A 23,021-nucleotide genomic window follows, 5' to 3' on the forward strand; every position below is an offset into this window, starting at 1 on the left:
GTCTGCCCACTTTTGCTTTCATTGCTCTACTCTTGATGTCACACCTAAGAAGTCACTTCCAAGACCAGTGTCATAAAACATTCTCTCTGTTTTCCTCTTGGACTGCATGGTTTAAGGCCTCACATTTAAGTCATCGATGCAAACATTAGTTTCTGGTTTTGCATGAGATAAGGGTCCAGCTTTATTCTTCAACACTGAGGTATAAAGCTCTGATAAATATGATGATGCATTCACAACAATGAACGACGTATAGTAACAGTTCTATACTTTTAATTTTTTTTATTTATTATTTGTGATTTTCACATCATACATACACTTCAATCTCAATCATCTCCCTGGACCTTTGTATCCACCCTCTACTCTTGTAACCCACCCCCAAAAGAAAATAAAAAATTAAAAAAAAAATCTCATTGAAGCTACAGTTTGTCACAGTGTGTCACACAGTGTACCCTTTTGTCCACACATCTTTACTTGCAAATGTTCATTGCAATGAGTCACAGGTCTGGTTCTAGGCCTTTGACTTCCGCTACGCTATCAACGCTGGCTTCTCACTGAGAATCCACTTGGCTATACTGTTGTTGTCCTGAGTTGGCCCATCCCAACATCTATTCCTTCTATGAACCGCTGGAGCATGTGAAGTCCCACAAATCCAAAGCAGGGTCTCCATGACACCGAACAACAGTATGATATATCTGCCCTATGCTTTTTAGTCATGAAAATGTTGTGATTTGTGCAGTATTGATGAGATCAGTGAGGTTCTAGGAGGACTGAGCTTTGCTCCCCACTGTACTGAGCAGATTTGTAGAAGCCATGTCTAGACCATTGTGATCGTTAGATTTGTCAACCCGGCAGAAAATCTAGACTTGCTTGAGAAATAGGCTTCTGGGAATGCCCATGGGGGTATCACGATTGTGTTAACTGGGGTGGGAAGACCCACTCTACAATCCCTGGTCTGTACATGAGACAAAAGGGACCCAAGAGGCAGTATGCATCCTCTGCTCTCTTCTTCCTGATCGTGGGTGTGATGTGACTAGCTACTTCATCTGGTTCCTCCCCTAGGACTCCCTACCATGATAGACTGTGGCCTTGAACTATGAGCCATAAAAAAAAAGCAAAACAAAACAACAACAACAACAAAACAACTTTCTCTCTTAAGCTGCTTTTTTTTTTTTTTTTTTTTTTTTTTTTTTTAGTATTTTATCACATCCACGGGAAATGAAACTAATGCAATCATCAATTTCCTTGTCTGTAAGAAGAATATTGATCAATCAGACCATCTGCTGAGATTGCAAGTTTTCAGATTCTAGCCTCAACTCCTTTGGGAGTTGTGAGAACTTTCCAGCTTGCAGATGGCTTTGCAAGGCTGAGCTCTCCCAGGTGTGTCAGGCCTCCTCACAGAGCCACACCAAAGCATATCACCTCTGCCTCAGATTTTCTGAGGAGGGTTGGTCTGTTTGCTTTTCACCAAGAAGTGTTTCCTTCTCAGCTGCCTCAGAGCCGTGAGACAGGCGATAGTGGGTGACTTTATCTGTATGCCTCAGTGTCTTCATTCCTTTGGAACCTCTTCTGAGACTGTTCAAAACAAAATTTCACAGCTGCCACAAATAAGACAAGCTTACTACCTTAAGAAGCAGGGCTAAGCTGGGTGGCAGTGGCTCACACCCTTAATCTCAGCTCTTGGGAGGCAGAGGCAGGTAGATCTCTGAGTTTGAGGCCAGCCTGGGTTTCAGGATAGCCAAGGCTACACGATAAGACCCTGTCTCAAAAAAACCAAAAAGAAGAGAGAGAGAAAGGAAAGGGAGGTAGGGAAGCAGGCAGGCAGACAAGAAGAAAGGAAGGATGGAAGGGAGAAAGGAAGGAAGGAAAGAAGGAAAGGGCCCCATGAAAGGCTGTGTGCCTGATCCCAGAGACCCTGACAGGAAGTCTCTCAAGCTCTATTCATCCTCCCTAAAAGGATCAGTGGTCCTCACTTTCTTTGCCAGCTAGAGAGCACTTTATAGACATCTGGGGTGCTGTGATTGGCAGGTAAAGAAGAGGAAAGTTACCCAAGCATGATGAGAAATCAGAGTAACGTATTTGTGCCACTTCCCAAAGAGAGGACTCTGGGTCCTCTTTGCCCATGCAAGGAAATGTTTAAAAGGGCTCCTCCATTTCCATTGTCTACATCTGTCTTCTGTGCCTATTAATGAGCTAAAGGCAGAGAATAACTCTCTGACTATCAGATTCAGGCATGAGGTTGGATGCAGACGTTATAAACCTTGAGCAAAAGTCCCAGGAGCCTCCCTTCTTTTATGTCTGGGCCCAGTAAGCTTCCTTCTGGTTCTTGCTCCATGTAATACGTGATTGTCATCAAGGAGGGACTGGCAAAGACAGACAGAGGGAGGAGGGTGAATCCACAGTATTGTACAAATGTGATGATCCCAATCCTTTTTATGAATAACAGAATCGTTGAGCTTTCCCCTTGTTCATTGGAAGAATTGAAAAGAAATTCTCACAATTCTTCCCCAAAGCTACGTTGCATTTCTTAGTGTCCTAGTTTGCTGTCATAAACACCGTGACCAAAAAGTAACTTGGGGAGAAAAGCGGCTTATTTGGCTTTTATGTCTTGATCACAGTCCATCAAGAAGGAACCAGGAAGGCTTAGCGAGAAGGAAACTAAGCATTCTGTCAGGCAGGAACTGAAGCAGAGGCTACAGAGGAATGCTGTTTACTGGCTTGCTCCCCACAGCTCACAGCCTGCCTTTCTACCCAACCCAAGGCCACCTGCCCAGGAGTGTCACACCCCACAATGAGATGGGCTCTCCCATATAAATCATTAATCAGAAAAATTTCCCACAGACTTGCCTACAGGCCAAACTGATGAACACACTTAGCATTTCAACCAAACAGAGCAAAGCCATCCATTGAGTTTATTTTGCATCCTGCTACTAGAACTAACCTTACCGTGCCCAAGCTAGATGAGAGCTCAACTGTATCCCCAAAGTTCCTCATTGCTTCCCTCATTAGGGTTCTGTATGTGGAACACACACACACACACACACACACACACACACACACACACACACACACTTCTATTTGGACATCCATAGCAATGAAACAAAATCTTTGTAAACATATTACTTGGGTTGTGAGCCAATTTAATTGTTAGTAAATATTTTTGCTGCCTTCTTTCCAAACCTCTGGGTTTTTTCTTTCTACTTTTGTAGTCACGGTCAATTACAAGTCCCTTTTGTATGGCCATGCCTTAAGTGGTTCCCAGCAGACTGTAAGGTAACTTCAGAGTCAGAGAGCAGCAGAGTTTTGTTTCCTGGGAGCATGTATGTTTACTGCACATCACCAGGGAGCTGTGCTGTGGAATCCTCAGTTAGGGCCTCGGGGTCAACACAATAGCTACCGTGTTGGTCACTAAGGCATCGGCAGAAAAAAACCTGAAGACACAGTCTGGTCCTTCACGCTTCCTTCTGAAAATGCTCAGGACTTTTCCTTGTACTTTCCACCCAGGACATGCCCTGTGGCCATCCCCAAACCCAAGGGGACAAGGAAACATAGCCTTACTCTGTAATGGGAAGGAAAACCAGGTAGAGTCACAGTACCATAGGCAAACTGAATAAATGCCAGGGTCATTTTTTTTCTTTAATTAAGAAATTGTTCAGGCCTTCCTGTGATAGTAATTTACTTTTAGCATTTGGCAACTGAGGAAACTGAAAGGCCAAAACATTAGTGTAAATTAAGAAATTATTTTTAGCAGAATTTTTCATTGTGGGGTTCTCTTTTTTTGTTGTGGTAGTGGTTTTGTTTTGTAGCAAAAGTGGGCTTTATTTTAAAATAGGTAAGAGTCATCTTCAGCCTTGTAGTGAGCTTGAAGCCATCCTGGACTACTTGAGAGCCTGTCCAGAATGGCTAAACGTATGGAAACAAAAAGCTGAACGACCTCCTCTATAGATCTGGGCTACCGGTGGACTATTAAAATGCCAACAAAGGGAGCTGGAGAGGTGGCTCAGAGGTTAGGAGTAGTGCTTGCTCTTCCAAAGGTCCTGAGTTCAATTCCCAACAACCACATGGTGGCTCACAACCATCTATAATGTGGTCTGGTGCCCTCTTCTGGCCTGCAGGTGTGCATGCAGGTAGAACACTGTATACATAATAATAAATAAATAAATATTTAAAAAAAAGAAAGAAGAAGAAGAAGAAGAAGAAGAAGAAGAAGAAGAAGAAGAAGAAGAAGAAGAAGAAGAAGAAGAAATGCCACTAAAGCACTAGACAAGGCCAGAGCAAAGAACAAAGACATTCTACAGGCTAAAAACTTCCCAACAGTTGTCCTGTAAGAAGTTTGAAAATTATCTGAATCTACAAAGCCAAAATTGATAGCCAAGAGAAGCTGCTGCCGCACTCAGAAAGAATTTAGTGGGCGGTGCAGAACTAGAACTGAAGCGCCAGCTGCCGCAGAGCTGCCTCGCCATCCTAAATGGAGACACATAGGCCACGCTCGCCTTCTGCTGAAAAGGGCTGCCTTAAATCAGGTTTGTTTTCCTGATGAGCAGAAACAGCTAGCACAGTGCCTTGGTTCTTCTGAGAGACAGTGGAGCAGCGGAAGGTGGAGCAGCAGGACCTTCCAAGAAGCCCAGAGTTCAACCCTCTCTGTTCTTTTAAAGTAGCCTGTCTGAACTTTGTTTGTTTCCTATGTGGCAATTTTATGGCTGCCAGCCTAATTTACCTATGATCACTTGTCCAGTTTTAACATTCTCAGAGTAAATTTTTCACACAAGGTTGCCTTCCTTTCACGTATCCGTGCAAAGCATCTTAATGGTACTCACTTTGAATTAATGAATGTAGACACTTTGGGCCAGAGTTCATGTACGCTTTATAAGTGTGGTCTCTGAAGAGAAGCAGATGCGTTAGGATGTTCCCCTTAAATTCTGGACTAAACAGCTACTATAAAACGCTCAGGGACACCAGGGGCATTTTAACTCTGTGCTCTTTGTATTGCTCTGGAATTTGGGGTAGTGATAATAAATCTACTCCAGTATTATGCTTTAAAAAATAGAGAAGAAAGATATTTAAAGAAATAATAAAGCACACAGACATCATGAATGTGGGTCTCTCAAAGAACAGTCACACTTGACTGTTTCTAATCATCGTATATAGGATTTAGACAATCCCTAAATGTTCTTACTTTTATCAGCATATGCTAATTATGAATAATTATGGATTCATTATAATATCTTACATATGCATAATATGTTTCAATGATAAACTCCAAGTAAAGTAAATTGAGGGGCTGGAGAAATGGCTGAGTCAATAAAGTGCTTCATGTGCAAGCACGAGTTTGATCCCCAGCACCCAGGTATAAAAACCTAGGTGCAACAATGCGTATTGATAACCTCAGTACTGGGGAGACTGAGACAGGAGGATTCCCTAGGGCTTGCTGGCCAGCCAGTCTAGCCAAACTGGAAATCCCCAAGTTCAGTGAGAGATCTCCCTCAATTAAAGTTGAAAGTTATGCTCAGTGTTGATGATCTCTGGACCACACACACTCAGTGCATACACACCCTTAATATATGCGCAACATATGCATAAGCGTGTATACACAGAAGTAAACACACAGCGCCACACATAAAGAACTAGAATCTATACCACTACAAAAGTCAGTGACCCTACAGTACTTGTTAGCCCACCCCTTTGACTCACCTGCCAGCCCTAGCTCCACACTCTAGCCTCAGTCACTGCTGTAGGTCACCTCATCCTGCCTTCTGGTCTGTTCCCAGAACATCAGTGTGATGCTCTCTATTCTACACGTTGCCGTTATCACAATGCTGTTGGGGTAGAATGCTTAGAGAAACCCCTGGTTTAACCAAAGACAAGACACGGTGGGGGTGCTAAGGAATCCGACATCGTTGTTTCCAAAGGTTTGTTGTTTGGTTGGTGTTGGTTGGGGCTTTTTTAGCCCCTCCCACCTCATTTGCTGGATCTGTATATTAGTCAATATTCTGTCACTACAGCAAAAGTACCTGAGATGACTACATAAGAGGAAAGAATTGGTTTGACTTGCAGTTGTGGAGTCTGCAACACATGGTCCATAGGCCCATGGCTTTTGGGCCCATGGCCAAACAAAATAGCCTGGTGATAGCATGTGACCAAGGAGACTTGCTCATCTCAAGGTGGCTGGGAAACAAAAAGAAAAAAAAGGACCTGCAGTCCTATGCTTGACCAAATGAGAAATGTCTCCCATATGCTCACATATTTGAACATTTGGTCCCTGGTTGGTGACACTGTTTGGGGTGGTTGTGGATCTTTTAGAAAGTGGAATCTTGTCAGAAGAAGCACATCACAGGAGGAGGGCTTTAACAGTATTTAGTCTTGTCCCAGGTCCAGCCCTACTTTCTGTTTCTTGTGTATGGATAAAGATGTGATCTCCAAGATTCCTGCTCCAACAGCCATGCCTACCTGCTACCATGTCTCCCCATCATTACAGACTCTCCCTCCGGAACTATGAGACAAAATGAAGTCTTTCATAAGTCACTTTTGGTCATGGTATTTTATCAAAGCAAAAAAAAAAAAAAAAAAGTACCTAATGCAGATCCGAGTATCTACTTCCAGTGCACACCCCAATCACCAAACCTTCTTCTCTGCCTGATCTCCTGAAAATTCTACCATGTCCCAGTAGTGACATAAGATGTGTATTCAATGCTTGCCTCTCTGAAGAACATTCAAGATCCAGTGCACATCAGTCCATCTCCCCCTCACCCCTGCATCCCCAGCACATCAGTCCGTCTCCCCCTCACCCCTGCATCCCCAGCACATCAGTCCATCTCCCCCTCACCCCTGCATCCCCAGCACATCAGTCCGTCTCCCCCTCACCCCTGCGTCCCCAGCACATCAGTCCGTCTCCCCCTCACCCCTGCATCCCCAGCACATCAGTCCATCTCCCCCTCACCCCTGCATCCCCAGCACATCAGTCCGTCTCCCCCCTCACCCTGCGTCCCCCGCACATCAGTCCGTCTCCCTCCCACCCCTGCATCCCCAGCACATCAGTCCGTCCCCCCCCTCACCCCTGCGTCCCCAGCACATCAGTCCATCTCCCCCTCACCCCTGCGTCCCCAGCTATGAACTAAGGGTGTCGTTGTTGCTTCAGCAGAGTAGTCCCCTTTGTCCTCAGCTCTTCTGTTCTGATCCGTGCTGGTGCACTCTTTCCTCACAGAAAGTGTTATTACTGTTTCCTAAGCAGAAGGATTACCCACCAAATCCTCCATGCTTAAGGCGAGAAAAGCTGAGAAATTAGTTTTTTTTTTCAAACAGAAAAATAAAAGTCTTAGCAAAACAAGTATTTTACCTTTCCACCAACCCCCACTTTTTATTATTGAAAAAAAAAAGTTTTTAAAATATTGTAAGTGTGGATTATAAGGCATAAATTTGGGAATGCTGAAGGCAATCAGGTCGCAAAAGATCTTGGAAGACCTATTAGCTGATACTTATTTTCATTAAAAGCAGGTAATAGCATAATTAATGCATCATAAAGGTGGGGAAATACAGTGGTATCCAGGAGGCTAGCTGGGTGGCTATTATAGTTAGAAATTGGAAAAGAGAAGAAAGGAGAGGAGAGGAAAGAGAGAAGAAGTGAGGGAAGGAGAGAAGAGGAGAGGAGAGGTGAGGAGAGTACAGGACAGGAGAGGAAGGGAATGGAGGGGGTAGGAGAAGGGAAAGAAAGGAAAGGCAGGGGAGGGGAGAGAAGAGAAGGGAGGACTGGAGCTGAGCAATGTGAGGCAGACACCACAGAGAGGACCATGTGCGATGTGTGATGGTAAAGACAAATGTTGGGGATGGTGCTCGTTTTCAGTTTGTAGTAACTACATGAATGTAGGTGCAATTTATTGTAATAGAAAAGTTAAGTGAGAAAGGATGTATCTGGGTGTCAGACATATTTTTGTACATGTGTGGGTTTTCCTGCCTGATGCAGGAGCAGGTCTGCAATTTGGGCTTTTTGGGCAGACTATATAGTAGGAATCAGAAGTCTGAGAGAAGATCAGGATAACTATAGGATACGGGTGTTCTAGAAGGTACCTCCGAGTAAAAGGCTCTTTTGTTCTCTTGACCTAATTAAAGTTTAAGAATCTCTGCGGTGGGGCTGGCGAGATGGCTCAGAAGTTAAGAGCCCTGGCTACTCTTCCGAAGGTCCTAAATTCAATTCTCAGCAACCACATGGTGGTTCAGAACCATCTATAATGAGATCTGGTGCCCTCTTCTGGCCTGCAGATGTTACATGCAGGCAGAACACTGTATACATAATAATAAATAAATAAATCTTTTTTTTAAATAAGCAGCTCTGTGGTGTCCCATTGACTTAAAATGTAAATTGATGTTTTTAAAGACCATAGTCTAAACTTCACTCTAGAAAAAAAAAAAGTCAAGACTTTCCCCTTCACCTAGTTATGCCCTCAATCATAGAGCTTGTTGCTAACTTAATCTAGTCACTGTAGAAAGTGTTGCTGGGACAACCAGAATCTAGCCTTCACAGTCATAGATGGAACTCCCTTGTGAGAAAAAGAACAGCCACGTCTGAGTGATGGATGTGTGATGTTTACCTGTGTAGTTTATTGGTCTTTATCATGCATCCACTTATCTTGCTAGTACCAGGAAAAATTTAACTTTATATCCTTTTTATTTGCATTGTACTTTTATCATCAGGAAAGTAGTAATAATAATAATAACAATAACAACAACAACAATAATAATAAAAACAACAACATCGCTCAGTCAAAAATCACTAATATGCTCCTGTTCTGGAAGCTACAAATTCCTGACCTCAGACATTTTCTCTAGCTTTTAACCAGAGACCATCTTTGATGGTTTGTTTGTTTGTCTTTTGTTTGTTTGTTTATCAGAATTGGGGAGAAAAGGCATTTGACTTGGAGCCAGGACAGCTACCTTCAAGACTTGGGCTGCCATTCACAAGATGGCCCTTCTAGAGAGTCACACCTCTCTCCTCTAGGACTTACTGACTTCTGAAGACACAGATACCCTATCACAATGACTGATTGCCACTGTTTGGAGATTGTGGCTAACATAGCCAAGTAAAAATCTATAGAAACTGAAGGGGTATTACATCAAGCCTTTGTTACAGGCCAAACATCTTTCACACACTCTTCCTCAGAGCGTTTGCACTGCCTGTAGCTGCTGTGTTAAGAGCCTTGGGGGAAAACACCCATCCTTTTGTCTTGCAGTGCATAGTGTGGGACTGGGACTCCAATGGCAAGCACGACTTTATTGGAGAATTCACCTCCACCTTCAAGGAGATGAGAGGAGCCATGGAAGGAAAACAGGTAGGTGGTGCTGCCCCAGGCATTCTCTAGGATGCGCTGTCAGCTAAACAAATGGAATTGCTAAAGGCAAATCTTCTATATATGTTTGAATCTGGTGAAAAGGGAGGATGGTGGGACTTGATTCTAGAACAACCCCAAGCCAAAGCCATTCTATGACCTTGCCAAGACATTGCCCTGAAGTAGAAGTTTCTCCATGGGAAAAATGAAGTGGTTCAATGAGGAGATGTCTAATTTCCTTTAGCTATGCAATCTTGGAAAAGCAGTATTACTTTCCCAAAGGCCACAATTAAAGTCAACTGTAAATTATAAGCAGTCGCTCCCTGGATAATAAGGAACACAGCTAGAGAAACTGCTGTTCCATTAAATATACAGAGCCAGGCCCTATCGAGCTAATAAGTCAATGCCAGCTTGCCAGTACCACCTGCTGCAATTCTAAAGCGTCTCATAAAGTTGTATCTTGCTCTCCTCTATAAAGAGAAATAGTCAAATCAATAAATATGGGAAACATTTCATCTTTAGGTTCCCAAGAGTCCATTAAAAGTAAGATTATAACATCTATCACAGTTGAAGGAACCACCAAGGATGGATGCTTCCAGAGAAACAGAGATAAATCTGTAATTCCCACTGACACCATGGCATGCATACCACTGTACTTTTCGGTGTCTGTGAGATACCAGTAGAATGTAGTTCTACCTCAAGCCTTGTGCTGACACATTTATATGGTGGGAACAATTTTTCCATCATTTTATAACATCTACTGTGTGCTGTGACCAATCCTGTCAACATTTGTCTCTGCTCTCCTGAAGCTAAAAGACTGATCAGAGCCAAAGTAGATTCTGAACATGAATCAAGTAAACAAACAAACAAAAAATTAAGAGGCAATTACAACTTGTGACAAATGTTATTTAAAAAAAGAAAAAATGGAGTGGCAAGATGGTTCCTCTGATAAAGATACTTGCTGTCAAGCCTGAGATCCAAAAAAAAACTTAGGAGAGAACCAATTCCTGTAAGGTGTCATCTTACTTCCGCACATGTGCATGTACACACAGACTCACATACAAATGGGTAGTGTAACATCCTAAAATACAGGATGGAAACATTGTAATTACAAAGTGAGTTACAAGGTATTATCGGAAAAGGTCACATTTAACTTCAGATCCTTTAAAGATGAGAAGGAGCCCAGCCTGGCAATGAGTAAGAGGGAAAACATTTCAGGCAGAGGGAGCATTCTGAGGTCCTGGGGCAGGAAAGAGCCTGTTGTGCTTGAGGGCTTGGAAAGGGACCGGTATATAGGGTGCAGCGAGGGTGGCTGACCCTGCATGCAAAGTGGTCAAAGACAGGGCAGAGGCCAGGAACAACTGATGCTAATAGAGTCCTACGAATTTTGTGAGGACACAATCAAACTGTGCTCTACAAAAATATGGCTGGCCATCAGCCACATGTGACTATATTTTAATTAATTAAAATTATATTAAGAAACACAATTAGACCTATCTATCAGTGAAGCTAACCACTTTCCAAGTGTTCAGTAGCTTCATGCCCCTGGTGGCTGTCATATCGGACAATGAGGACACAGTGTATTCCCACCATTGCAGGAAGGTTTTTTTTTGGGTGATGCTGAAGAGGATCAAACTGGTTCGAATTTGCTAAAAGATTCTGATAGCTGACTGGGCTGATGTCTCAGCTGATAAGGTGCTTGCTGTGTAAGCACGAAGCCCTGAGTTTGGTCCCCAGAGCCCATGTTAGAAAGCCAGCCGTGGTGCCATGCTCCTGTGCTATGGAGGTGAAGGCAGGAGGCTGGCTGGGGCTTACCTGATGGCCAGCCTAGCCTAGCTACAGAGCTCCAGGCTAATGAATGATCTTAGCTCAACAAACAAGGTAGATTGCTTCCCGAGGACCAACACCCGAAGTGGATCTCTGGCCTGCATATACGTGTTCACACACACACACACACACACACACACACACACACACACACACATATGCATACATATGCACACATATGCACACAAAGAATGCTTTGGATACTATGTAAGTATCATTTAAATAGAGAGAAGAGGCCACTCAATCTGATAGATGAGGGGATGGGAACTTTAAACCTGAGTGTAATAGGTTATTTATTCCTCCTGGCCCAAGCTCCCAGAATAACGACTCATGAGACTCATTAAATATTATACAACTATCTGGGACATATAGATAGGCTCTTCTCTGACTAGCTCATAACTTTAAAACAGCTTATTTTTTGTTAATTTACATTCTACCCCATGGCTGGCTACCTGCGCTCAGGTACCATGTATCCATCTTCCTCCCACCTTGCCGGCTAAATCCCGTGTACCTGTCTCTCTCCCAGAGTCCTTTGTGCCTACCGGATGTTAAATTGACAGGCGTTGCAACCATACAAACCATACAATACACAAGATATTCCTTCTACACCTGAGGATCCCAGGGTACTGCATCACAGGGAAAATGGGGAGCCTCATCATTCAAGCTCCCTTTCTCTGGCTGGGTCATGACACTAGAAGAATAGGCTAATCTCTTAACTAATCATTAATTTATGAGCACCCCATAATTTGCTTTAGTTTGAGAAGATCACGGGAATTTTTTTTACAATACCAAATAGGAAGGTCCCCCTGGAGGGAGTCGTGGTGGTTGGGAGACCAGGATGTGGAGTGATGCTGATGTGTGAGTCTTAGGGTGGCCGGGGAAGTGGTTCAGGGCCGCTGCTAGGGCCTCCTGGGTGGCAAACACTTACTGCTATCTGTTGGTCCTGCCCCCCAAATAACCATCATTACTTGACATTTCCTTGGTTGGCAAGTTTATCTGGGTTCACCCAGGATAGCTCCTCTCTGCCCCTTATGGGGCCATGAAACGCTCACATTTTAGTGCCTAAGCAGCAAAGATAGCTAATGCTTATCTCAATGTATGTTTTGGTGGTGGAGGAGGTGATGGTGGTGGAGATGGTGGAGGTGATGGTGGTGGTGGTGGAGGAGGTGATGGTGGTGGTGATGGAGGAGGTGATGGTGGTGGTGATGGTGGAGGTGATGGTGGTAGTGGAGGTGGAGGTGATGGTGGTGGTGATGGTGGAGGTGATGATGGAGGTGATGGTAGTGGTGATGGTGAAGGAGATGGTGGTAGTGATGGTGGAGGTGGTGGTGGAGGTGATGGTAGTGGTGGTGGTGGAGGTGATTGTGGTGGTGATGGTGGAGGTGGTGGCGGTGGTGGCGGTGGTGGTGGTGGTGATGGAGGTGGTGGTGGTGATGGTGGTGATGGAGGTGGTGGTGGAGGTGGTGGTGGTGGTGGAGATGGTGGTGGTGATGGATTGTGGATATTGGTGTTGCTGGTGGTGATTGGTGATTGGGGTGGTGGTGGTGATGATGGGGTGGTTGGAGGTGGTGGTAGATATGGTGGTGGTGATGGTGGAGGTGGTGGTGATGGTGGAGGTGGTGGAGGTGGTGGCGATGGTGGAGGTGATGGTGGTAGTGGAGGTGGAGGTGATGGTGGTGGTGATGGTGGAGGTGATGATGGAGGTGATGGTAGTGGTGATGGTGAAGGAGATGGTGGTAGTGATGGTGGAGGTGGTGGTGGAGGTGATGGTAGTGGTGGTGGTGGAGGTGATTGTGGTGGTGATGGTGGAGGTGGTGGCGGTGGTGGTGGTGGTGATGGAGGTGGTGGTGGTGATGGTGGTGATGGAGGTGGTGGTGGAGGTGGTGGTGGTGGTGGTGGAGATGGTGGTGGTGATGGAGGTGGTGGATATGGTGGTGGTGATGGTGGTGATGATGGTGGAGATGGTGGTGGTGGTGGTGATGGAGGTGGTGGTGGTGATGGAGGTGGTGGTGGAGGTGGTGGTAGATATGGTGGTGGTGATGGTGGAGGTGGTGGTGATGGTGGAGGTGGTGGCGATGGTGGAGGTGGTGGTGGTGGTGGCAGTGGCAGCAGTAGTAATAATGGTGGTGATAATGGTGGTAATGATGGTAGTGGTAGTAAGTTTTTTTGAGACAGGGTTTCTCTGTGTAGCCTTGGCTGTCCTGGACTCACTTTGTAGATCAGGCTGGCCTCGAACTCACAGCGATCCACCAGCCTCTGCCTCCTGAGTGCTGGGATTACAGGCGTGTTCCACCATGCCCGGCCCAGTGGTGATAGTTTTAACCTCTGATGAGTGATTTTTTTTTTACAAGGTAGTAAAATAAAACTTAGAAGCAAGAAAAGGCAGCTTCAGAATACTGGTAGTTTTCCAGCTTTCTGTTCTCGTGACATTTTTAATGTCCCATTGGCCAAAACAAGTAGCATGACTAACTCAGGGGCACTGAGGTCATTGGAGGCCATTGAAATGTCAGTCTGTCCTGCTCACATCTGCCTCCAAAGCTGCTTCTTGGGGCACTTTTGATTGTCAGGAATAAACTTTTGTCTCCTGAGTGGAAGCCTCAGGGTCCCAGTCCTTCATGATCATGAAGAGAAATGTCCAGTGACTTCTGGGTTTTTGACTCACAGCTGATTCTGCCTCATGAACTCTTCTGTAGTCTGGAAAAGCTGAGAATCACTCTGGATAGCTAACAGCTAACCCCTCAGCTCTTAGCCCTCCCTGAGGCATTGCTCCCATCCTTCTAAGATGTCCTCTGGAGACAGAACCAAGGGAAGGGTTGAGAACTGAGGAATCATAAGTCTTAGAGAAGAGAAATTCAAGGCTGATAGAAGATAAGCAGCCTGTGAAAGGACACAGGTGGGAAAGGAAAGCATGAGACTATGCCCCAGGCAGTAGTCCATTGTCTCTGTTGACAATGACCACTTTCCCTTAATGTTCTCCTGGTTGCCAAAGTTACCACCTAGAGAGCATTTTCCAGCCATCCAGTTCTATGTGTGTCTGTCTTCTCAGAAGCATCCAGGAGCTTGACCTCATTGAATGACTTGACTTCTTTTTGACCCGTCTTGGTGCAGGTACAGTGGGAATGCATCAACCCCAAGTACAAGGCCAAGAAGAAGAACTACAAGAACTCAGGCATGGTGATCCTGAATCAGTGTAAGGTTTGTGAGACAGCCCCCCCCCCCCGCCCACCTCTTGGCCAGGACCACAATGCTAGAGTCGTCTTTCAGGGGAGAGTTCAAGTCACGTATTCAAAGGGGGGAGACTTTCACAATGGAATGACCCTCTCAAAGACAAATTCATAAAATCAATGCAGCACTGAGCAAAAGGAAATGAAATACAGTCATGAGCAACCTAAAAGCTGTGACAGCCCAGTACCACCTTCTCCTTCCCAGAGACAGTCTTACACGAATGGACAAGAAAGTACGGGTCATAACTCATGCTCTTCTGTGCACAGGAGAGTTCTAGAAGAAGATTCTCAAGGCGGTGTGGGACAAGTGACCGAACATAGGAGTATTCCTTATTCTAAAATAGTAATAATGCTTGAGACTGTGGTTTGGGTTAGAGCCACATAACATGGAGTGGGAGGGAGGAGTCTGCAGATGTCTTGGGCCCATTTGTACTGACATTGAGGACTCCTTGCAGGTCTCTTTCTGCTCTTTTCCTTGGCTTAGCAGCCTATCTGAAGTGTGGGCTTTGGGTGTGCAGGGAAAGAAGAGCGTATAGTTATTAATCCAGGCCCTCTCCCGTGCAGATCCACAAGATGCATTCCTTCTTGGACTACATCATGGGTGGCTGTCAAATCCAGTTTACAGTAAGTCGTTTCTGTGTTTATCTTTATCCGAGGAATGAGGCGAGGGAATGGTGTTGGAGGCTTGTGGACATACAGGAACAAGTTGTCTTGGTCAGCATTCTATTGCTATGAAGAGACATCATATTCATGGCAACTCTTATAAAGGGAAACATTTCACCAGGGCTGGCTTACAGTCAGACTTCATCCATTATCATCATGACGGGAAGCATGGCGGCGTGCAGATGGACATGGTGCTGGAGAAGGAGCTGAGAGTTCTCCATCTTGGTCTACAACTTGTGTCTGTTCCGATGTCAGAAAAGTCAACCTATGTTCTGCCTAAACTCACAGTTGCCCACTTACTTTTGAGTACATACAGGAGCCAGTCACCACTTTAAAGTCTAAGCTGCTACAGTGATGGACCCACCTGGCCACCCCCTCTAGGCACACTGGTATATAAAGAAGGCAATAAAAAACATGTCCTGTGGCTGCACACCCCCAACATTACCTATGTGGAACACTTACTTTTGGTCTAAGGCAGTAGTGAAGTTTGTCAAGGAGAGAGGCAGCCACTGAACTAGTTTTCCAAAATGTTAGGCAAAGGAGTGACGTCAGGAAACTATTTATAGGCTTTCAAGGGAAAGCTCTATTGATTTCAGTTTGTTTTGGATTCTATAGATCCTAGGCTCTTGAACAACTTCTTATTTAACCTTCACAGGCTTGCTTTGCCCTTGGGGCTATGCTGCAGAACATCAGCCACCCCACAGGGTTCCCAGACCACAGCCTGACTGGTTTTGTTAGTTCTTGAATAATTTCATACAATGTGTTTTGATCATATTTACCCTCCTTCCTCAGTTCCTCCCAGATTCAACCCATTTCCCTTCCCATCCAACTTTGTGTGTCACACTTCCCAATCAAAGACAGTTTGCGCTACCCAGTCATTCTGAATGTGTGGCCTTGCACTGGTTGGCTTACCAGGATGTACACTCTTGAATAGGCCTGTGGCTGCTTGACTTCGAAATGTTGCCTTTCCTGTTCTGTTTTTTCCTTATTTGACTAGCCTTCCCCAGCTGGGTAGAGGCTACCTCGATCTTTGTCACCAACAGCACCTCAAGTCCTAACTTCTCCCCTCCTCCAGTGCCAACTGATAGACCTGTCAGGGACATGAATGGAGGGAGCAGTCAGGAATAATAAATGAGAAGAAGATGATGCTGAGAAGGGGCCAGGCCATTGAGAGTTCCTGGCGTGGAGATGGGAGGGAGAAGACTACAGAGAGAGAGAGAGAGAAGTAATTACACTTGCTCATCACCCAGAGGCAAGGATTCTCTCTGGTTCATGAATTTGGCCGATGACTGCTGAGCAAGACGGTTTGCTGTAGGCATGAGAAACTCGGGTCCTAAAGAGTGATATTTGGAGGTCAGAGGTGACACAAAGTTCTAAATGTTTTCCACTTTATGCCAGAGACCCACTCTTCCTTCCCCAACTCTCCTCTGAGCCTCAAGCACCTATGCCAGCCAGGCTCTCCTGCTTTTAGCTGCTACTTGGGTTTGTCCATTGATGGGCACCAGCCAGAGAGCAAACAGGAAAAACAATGCAGAAGACTTGCTCTTCTAGATTTCTCCTTTCCAGGCTGGAACCATGGTGACTTTGTTCCTCTATAGAAGGTCATCATTCCTAGCACATGCCCTGTCCTTCGTGTACTCCTCTTGCTGACTTCTAGAAACAGTATTGGCTTTATATAACCTTTCCATACATTTGTGGACTGTCCCTTTCTAAAAACTCTTCCCAGTCACCTCTTCCGAGTGAGCTGTTTCCTGGAGAGACTCTGAGTATCTCATGTGACATTCAGGGACTGAGAAAAACTTTTGTTTCTTCCATGGGGTTTCTGGTTCAAACTAAGAGGATTAAAGCTGAGGAGACCTCTCCCAACACTGGGCTTCTTGAAATAGTTTTACTTAGCCCTAAATCTTCTAGAAAAATAATCAGCTTTAGGTGAAAGAACAAGCTACATAAATAAATATGGCCCTAGAGATTTGGTTTGAAAAACATCTCCATGAACTAAGCATTTATGTGCATAAATTAAAATAATAGGCGCCAGAAGCATTCTTGTGTTAATGTGAATAGCAAGGTCTATTTAGTGTGCACATAATGGAATGTCCAAATGGTTCAAGAACAGTGCAGGAAACAATAGTCATGTGCTTTACAGGAATAAAGCCGGAAGTGTCTAGCAAACACTATTTATCAAAATCAAGTGATGTACGGAAGGGGTACAGAAGATGAAGCATGATGTCACAGCAGATGCAACGGGCCCAACAGTGAAAGCCATTGCAACAGAACCAGTAGAGGGCGACAGGAAGGTGTAACCTCGTGTGACAGGAAGGTAACCTCGTGTGATGGCAAGAGAAGGTGCAGTGTGGAAAGAAAAGTCTTGGAGGAGGTGAATGAAGGTGAAACAGAAGACAAGGGAAGCATGCGGTTTGACACATGGCACCACGGCTAAAAATAAAGCCAGATACTAGAACTTCATAGACAAAATATAATTATAGCGCAGAAGAGAAAAGATGCTGTAAGGTGTCTGGAGAGGAGATGGTAGAGGAATTAAAAGCTTCCTTCGAAAGCTGTGCCTTTTATATATGCATAAAGATGTTCATTGTAGCACAGACTTTAGACAGATAGGAGCTTCTACAATTTAAATGCCCGACAGTAAACTAACAACTGTGCAAATTACAGTTTGTCATCTAAACAGACTACGATGAAGCCATTCCGTTTTAAATTACAATTAAGAGGGCTAGGTAATCACGTGGAGCCATGTCTGTGATAGCACTGAGTGAAAAGAAAACCAGAATGACTCTGAGTCCAACTATGTAATAGATTTCACTACAGCATGCCTCTATGTGAGGCATACATAGTGTGTACACATATGTATACACATATATTATATCTTGAGTGTCTCCTCAGGATCATGTGTTGAATCCCCAGGGCAACAGAATTGGGAAGCGGGGTCCAGGATCTCTCTGGAGGCTTATAGGTCATAAGTGGTTTGGCCTCTTGGTGAATTATAATATGAATTATAAAAGAGAGTGCATCTGTGTTCCCTCCCATTCATGCTTTTCTGTCTTCCATGATGAAAGGTCATAGTGAAACAGCCCTAGACAGGTTCCAGCCGTGCCTTCTTGAGTACTCCAGCCTCTACAGTGATGAACCAGTTCCATCTCTGTTCTTTGTAAATGAGCCAATCTATAGTAGTCTTCTATAGCAGCACAGAAAAATGAAAGGAGAAAACATTGGATGAAACAGCTAGAAAATAAAATTATAATTACTTACCAAGCTATAGAAGCCTGAGCAGTAATTTTTGTTAATATTTTTCCATGGCCATTTGTGTGATTTGTAGCTGTAAAAAATTGAAGATGACGTTTCCCACTTCCCTCTGATGTTAGAGCCTGCTTACTAATGTAGTATGTTATATATAAAGGTAAATGTGGATCCTCTCATCCTGACATCAAATCTAAAACCTGGAATATCTACTTAAGATCCTCCCCAGGAAATCTTTGCCTACCCTGGCTTAAGTTTCTATGTTTACTTTAGGCCCCAGGTTAAACACTCATGAACTCTGAGATACAAGAGTGAGCTCTCCCCGCTGAACTCCTACACATAGCCAGGGTACAATGGGCTGAGGAGGGAAATGTATTGGCATTTGCAGGAAATGGACCAAGTGGTTTCAGGGAAGTAGCAACGGTTTGTTTGTTTGTTTGTTTGTTTTTTAAATTTAATGGCCACCTCATGGAATTTCATGGAAACAGAGAAGAAGAGTTTAGCTTATCACTTAACAAATGACCAAAGTCCACATCTTCTCTTATAAGGCTTTTATTGCCTAAGTCCAAACTGTGTGGCTGCCTCACAATGTGACAGCATACACGTGCGTTCCTGGTAATAAGAGATTCGGTAACTAACTAGGGTCTGCTTCCCAGTGCATTGTGTCCAACAGATTCCTCCTAATGACCAGTTAGGGTTGTTTAGCATAAAAAAACTAAGTGTCCAAAGATACATTCGTCCTTCATGTCTAACCCTGGCCCAGAAGCAGCTCCATGGGCAGCCTCCTGGGAGAGCTTGGAGTTCTATCTGTGCGCCCCCCCCCCTTTTCTTTTTTTTTTTTTGGTTGCACAGCTGCACTACACATCTGCTTCAAAATGTGAGCTGCTTCCCAGGAGCCTGGTCTCGGCTGACCACTGAGAAGAGTAGAGCAGAGGCCAGAAGAGCAGGTTTTCCTAAGTGCTGCCCAATCAGAAAATGAAAACTCAGAGGTTCTGCTAGCTTGCTGGCACTTAGGAACCCATGTGTCTCCAGCTACCTCCACAGACTGGCATTTTCAGTCTTTTTTTTTTTTTTTTTCAACTTAATCCCATCTTTCGCTGCTCCCCCCTCCCGCCCTTCCTGCTTTCTAAAATAAATCTAACCTTTCATCGCATTCTCTTCCCACCACAGCTGACTTTAAAGAGCACAGAACTGCTGGTGGAAGGCCACCTCCTGAAGGTGGGGTATTTTATCTCCAGCTTCCGGAGGGGCACTTTAGAAACTGTTGCTTAGCAGAGGAAAAAAAAAATAGCTGCTGTGTGCTTAAGACTGTCCGTTGCTGTGTAGACATGTGAGGGGAAAAAAAATCTTTATAGCAACTACAGGAAATACTAGGTGGTGATGAAGGTCATTGCTTTGTTTCCTTTTTCACCAGTTGGTATTTTAAAGCCCGTCACAGGACCTCCTGAGCTGGGGCAGCCTCTCTGATGGGCACAGATAGATACAGGTACTAATTCTGTAGGAAATGAACAAACCCCAAAGGCTGGCTGAAAAACCAGTAGCCCAGTTCTCGCCTTCTAACTGTGGCCTTTATATTGCTCTTTTGTCCACCGGGTATATTATCTTCCTGTTGCCCCAAAGAAGTCTGCCTCTTTCTTTTCCTAATGGACACCCAACTCCACATTAAATACATGGCCAAATCCTATCAAGTTGCCACCCTGATGCTTTCAGTACTAATCTCCTTGTCACCCCATCTCTGTTCCACCCTAACTTATTAAAGATTAATAATGATGATGATGATAATAGTAATAATAATAATAATAATAATAATAATAATAATAATGCTCTCCCAAGCCTGAGGATGAAAGATTCATAGAAGTGGCCTAGCAGGGTTCTCTGGGGTTTACAATATTAACATATATTGTGCTGCACCCCAGTTCCAGCTCCAGGTTGTGTTAAAAAGCAGTTTTAAATATATTATTAATAAACATTCTGTGTCTGCTCTTTTAGATATGGTCCATACCCCTTATCTGCACATTATGGCACCCATCTAGATGATGCACACCCAGGCTCAGACACCAGCCATCTGCAGCTGCATGCCTGGAGCATCCAGCCTGCCTGGGGAGAACAGGGGGGAGGCTTCTGTTTCTTTAGCTGCTGCTCCTAACTCTGTACCAAGCCACCAAGATGTGTTTGCTGTCACCTAATGCTCTTGACATTTCAGAATTTTCAGTTGAGTAGTGAAGACCTAAGATACATTGTGAACGTGTGTATCAGGAGGCACAGATAGGATGCCTCCAGTTGTGCGGAGTTCTGTGATGAGGGTACCATGAACAGAAGGGAGGTAGCTTGGTAGGCATGAGACCTTGTTCAATCTCAGCATAATTTTTTAAAAAGTTAACCTTTCCCAGTGACTTAGTTTTTCAATTAAAATACAATCAAAGTAATAGCAACACACTTAAATAGTCTCTGGAATTTCCTAAAGGGGTGGTTAGGTGGTTGGGTTGGTTGGGTAGTAGGTTGGTTGGTGTGTTTTTTGGTTTTGATTTGACAAGGTCTCATCTCATATAACCCAGGCTGCCTTAGAACTCAGTCTTTCTGCTTCGGTCATCTAAGCGCAGAAATCATAGGTGTATGTCATCACACCAAGATTTGGGTTATCCATAGTTTTTAAACACTTTTCTCAGAGGGAGGGAAAGGGGTGACATCACACTTGGCCTTCCCAGGGCTGTGGTCCTATCATCTCCAAAATTTGTCTGTTTGAGAGAAAAGGGCTGAGACTAGAGAATATCCGAGCTGAGTGTAATTAACCCAGGGGTCTACCATGGCATGACAAATGCCATCTGCCACCCTGCAGTCCAGACTCGCCTGGCCTTGCAACCCTCATGCATCAGTTTGCCTTCACAAGAGCCGCCTTAACAGCATGTGCCACCACACTCTGTCTCTGAGCACCTCTTGCGTGTTCCTCTTAGAAGTGTTTTTCTAGAACTGTCTGCATATATTTTTACCATGTTTGTCTAACAAGCTCCTCATGAGTGGATCCCAGGGTGCTTCCTGTCTCTTGCTCAGAATTCATGGAGGTTTTAAGTACCACCACCTGGCATCCCAGTGCTTCCCTGAAGGGAGCCTTCTCTTTCTTTGCGAAGATTGGCTCTCACTTTCAGGGTGAAGCCCATCTCAGAAGACAGAGGTGTTATGGTCCCTTTGGGGCCACCTGCACCCATCTTCAGTAAACCCTCTTCCCACTCTTATCTGTCTGCCACACACATTTTGGTTGTCCTTGCCCTGATCTCCACATCTGTTTAGTTACAGAGAACTGACTGACTGAAGACCACTTCCCCTGAATTGTCACAGCTATATCCTTCCCCCTACCTCACAGTCTCTCTACTCCTGGCCAGACCCCTCCATTTTTCTAATGGAAACTATTATATTAGAGGTTGGAGATTTTAGGAATTTTAAATTTTTTACTGTCATATTCTTATTGTGCTGGTGATAGTAGCCATAAAGACATTTCCATTCATGCAGAGCATGTATTTTGACAGAATCAAATCACTGGCCAGACTCCCTCTCTTTCTTCCCGCAGTAGTCATCCTCCTTCAAGAAGACAGACAATCTCACCTCAATTCCTATACCATGTGTGTGAGTGGTTCTATGTATCTATATAAAATTAGGATCCACAGAGAAGAGAAAATATGCAATATGTGGCTGCCTTTTTTTTTTTTTTTTTTTTTTTTTTTTTTTTTTTTTGCTTGACATGATGAACTTTAACCCAGTTCCACCCAATTTTCTGCAGAAAACATAATTGCGTTCTTCTTCACGGCTAGAAAGGACTCCATTGAATACATGTATGCATACACCACATTTTCCTTATCCGTTCATCTGCTGATGTAGTTTAAACACAGACTTACATGCTTGGTTAGGGTATAATAGTATAAGGAAGCGTTATCTTTGGAGGCGTAGAGCCATAGCTTTAAACCCAGCTCCACCCTATAGTACTTATGTGACCTTCAACACTTTCGGGCTCCTTGATTATTAATAAGAAAAAGAACAATAATTTCTACCTTACAGCTTCATGCAAGGATAATAATGGCCATAGAGCAGCTGCACAGAGCTGTAACAGAAGTTATTCCTCTCTGTTCATGATTATTCAAAGTCAGGGTGCCTGGGGGGTTGTAAATTTCCTTTCTGTGATCTTCCTTTTCACACACTTTGTACTTTCATCTGATCAGTAGATAGCCCTTGTGAAAAAAAAAATGAAGAGGTATTCTAAACATAAAGTTGAATCTTTCCTAAATTAAATTTTAACTATGTCCTGTAGAGAGGTAAGGAACAAGGGGAAGGGGGAAGACCTTCATGAAAGAAAGCAAAAGAGGCTGCAAGCAAATTACAATTAGCTTATTCTCTTTGGTTTGATTCATTAGAGAACCACAACCTCAAAGAAAGCCATATATTTCTTCCAACAACATAGTCTCTAATTATAGTTTTTTCCTTCCAGTATGCCCCCCAACTTCTTTTAAAGTCCAGGTAGCCTCTCAGTCATTGGTTATAATAGGATTTTCTAAATATAACACACACAACAATTCCCATCTCATAATCCCCAAGATCATATGAGGAAAAATAGAACTTTCTTGCTGTTGGGAACATGTGAGTGCCTTCTAGTACAGTGTGGACAGAAGGAAAATATGATGCAACATGAATGTTCCACTCTTCCCTATGACTTCACTTTGTAACTTCCCCTACCCTAAGCTGAATAGTTTTTGAGATG

At 44.1% G+C, this 23,021-nt stretch overlaps 1 protein-coding gene across 1 annotated transcript in view; it reads left to right on the top strand.

Annotated features, from left to right (window-relative positions):
- Cpne4 (copine 4) overlaps nucleotides 1-23,021 on the top strand; it is a 433,114-nt gene that overhangs the window by 375,971 nt on the left and 34,122 nt on the right. Inside the window, exons 8-10 of the mRNA XM_051140534.1 lie at nucleotides 9,219-9,317; nucleotides 14,250-14,336; nucleotides 14,930-14,989. Coding sequence (XP_050996491.1) covers nucleotides 9,219-9,317; nucleotides 14,250-14,336; nucleotides 14,930-14,989 — 246 coding nt within the window. The remainder of the gene's footprint in view (nucleotides 1-9,218; nucleotides 9,318-14,249; nucleotides 14,337-14,929; nucleotides 14,990-23,021) is intronic.

The sequence above is a fragment of the Acomys russatus genome, chromosome 32 (assembly GCF_903995435.1).
Source record: "Acomys russatus chromosome 32, mAcoRus1.1, whole genome shotgun sequence".
Classification (NCBI taxonomy): Eukaryota; Metazoa; Chordata; class Mammalia; order Rodentia; family Muridae; genus Acomys; species Acomys russatus.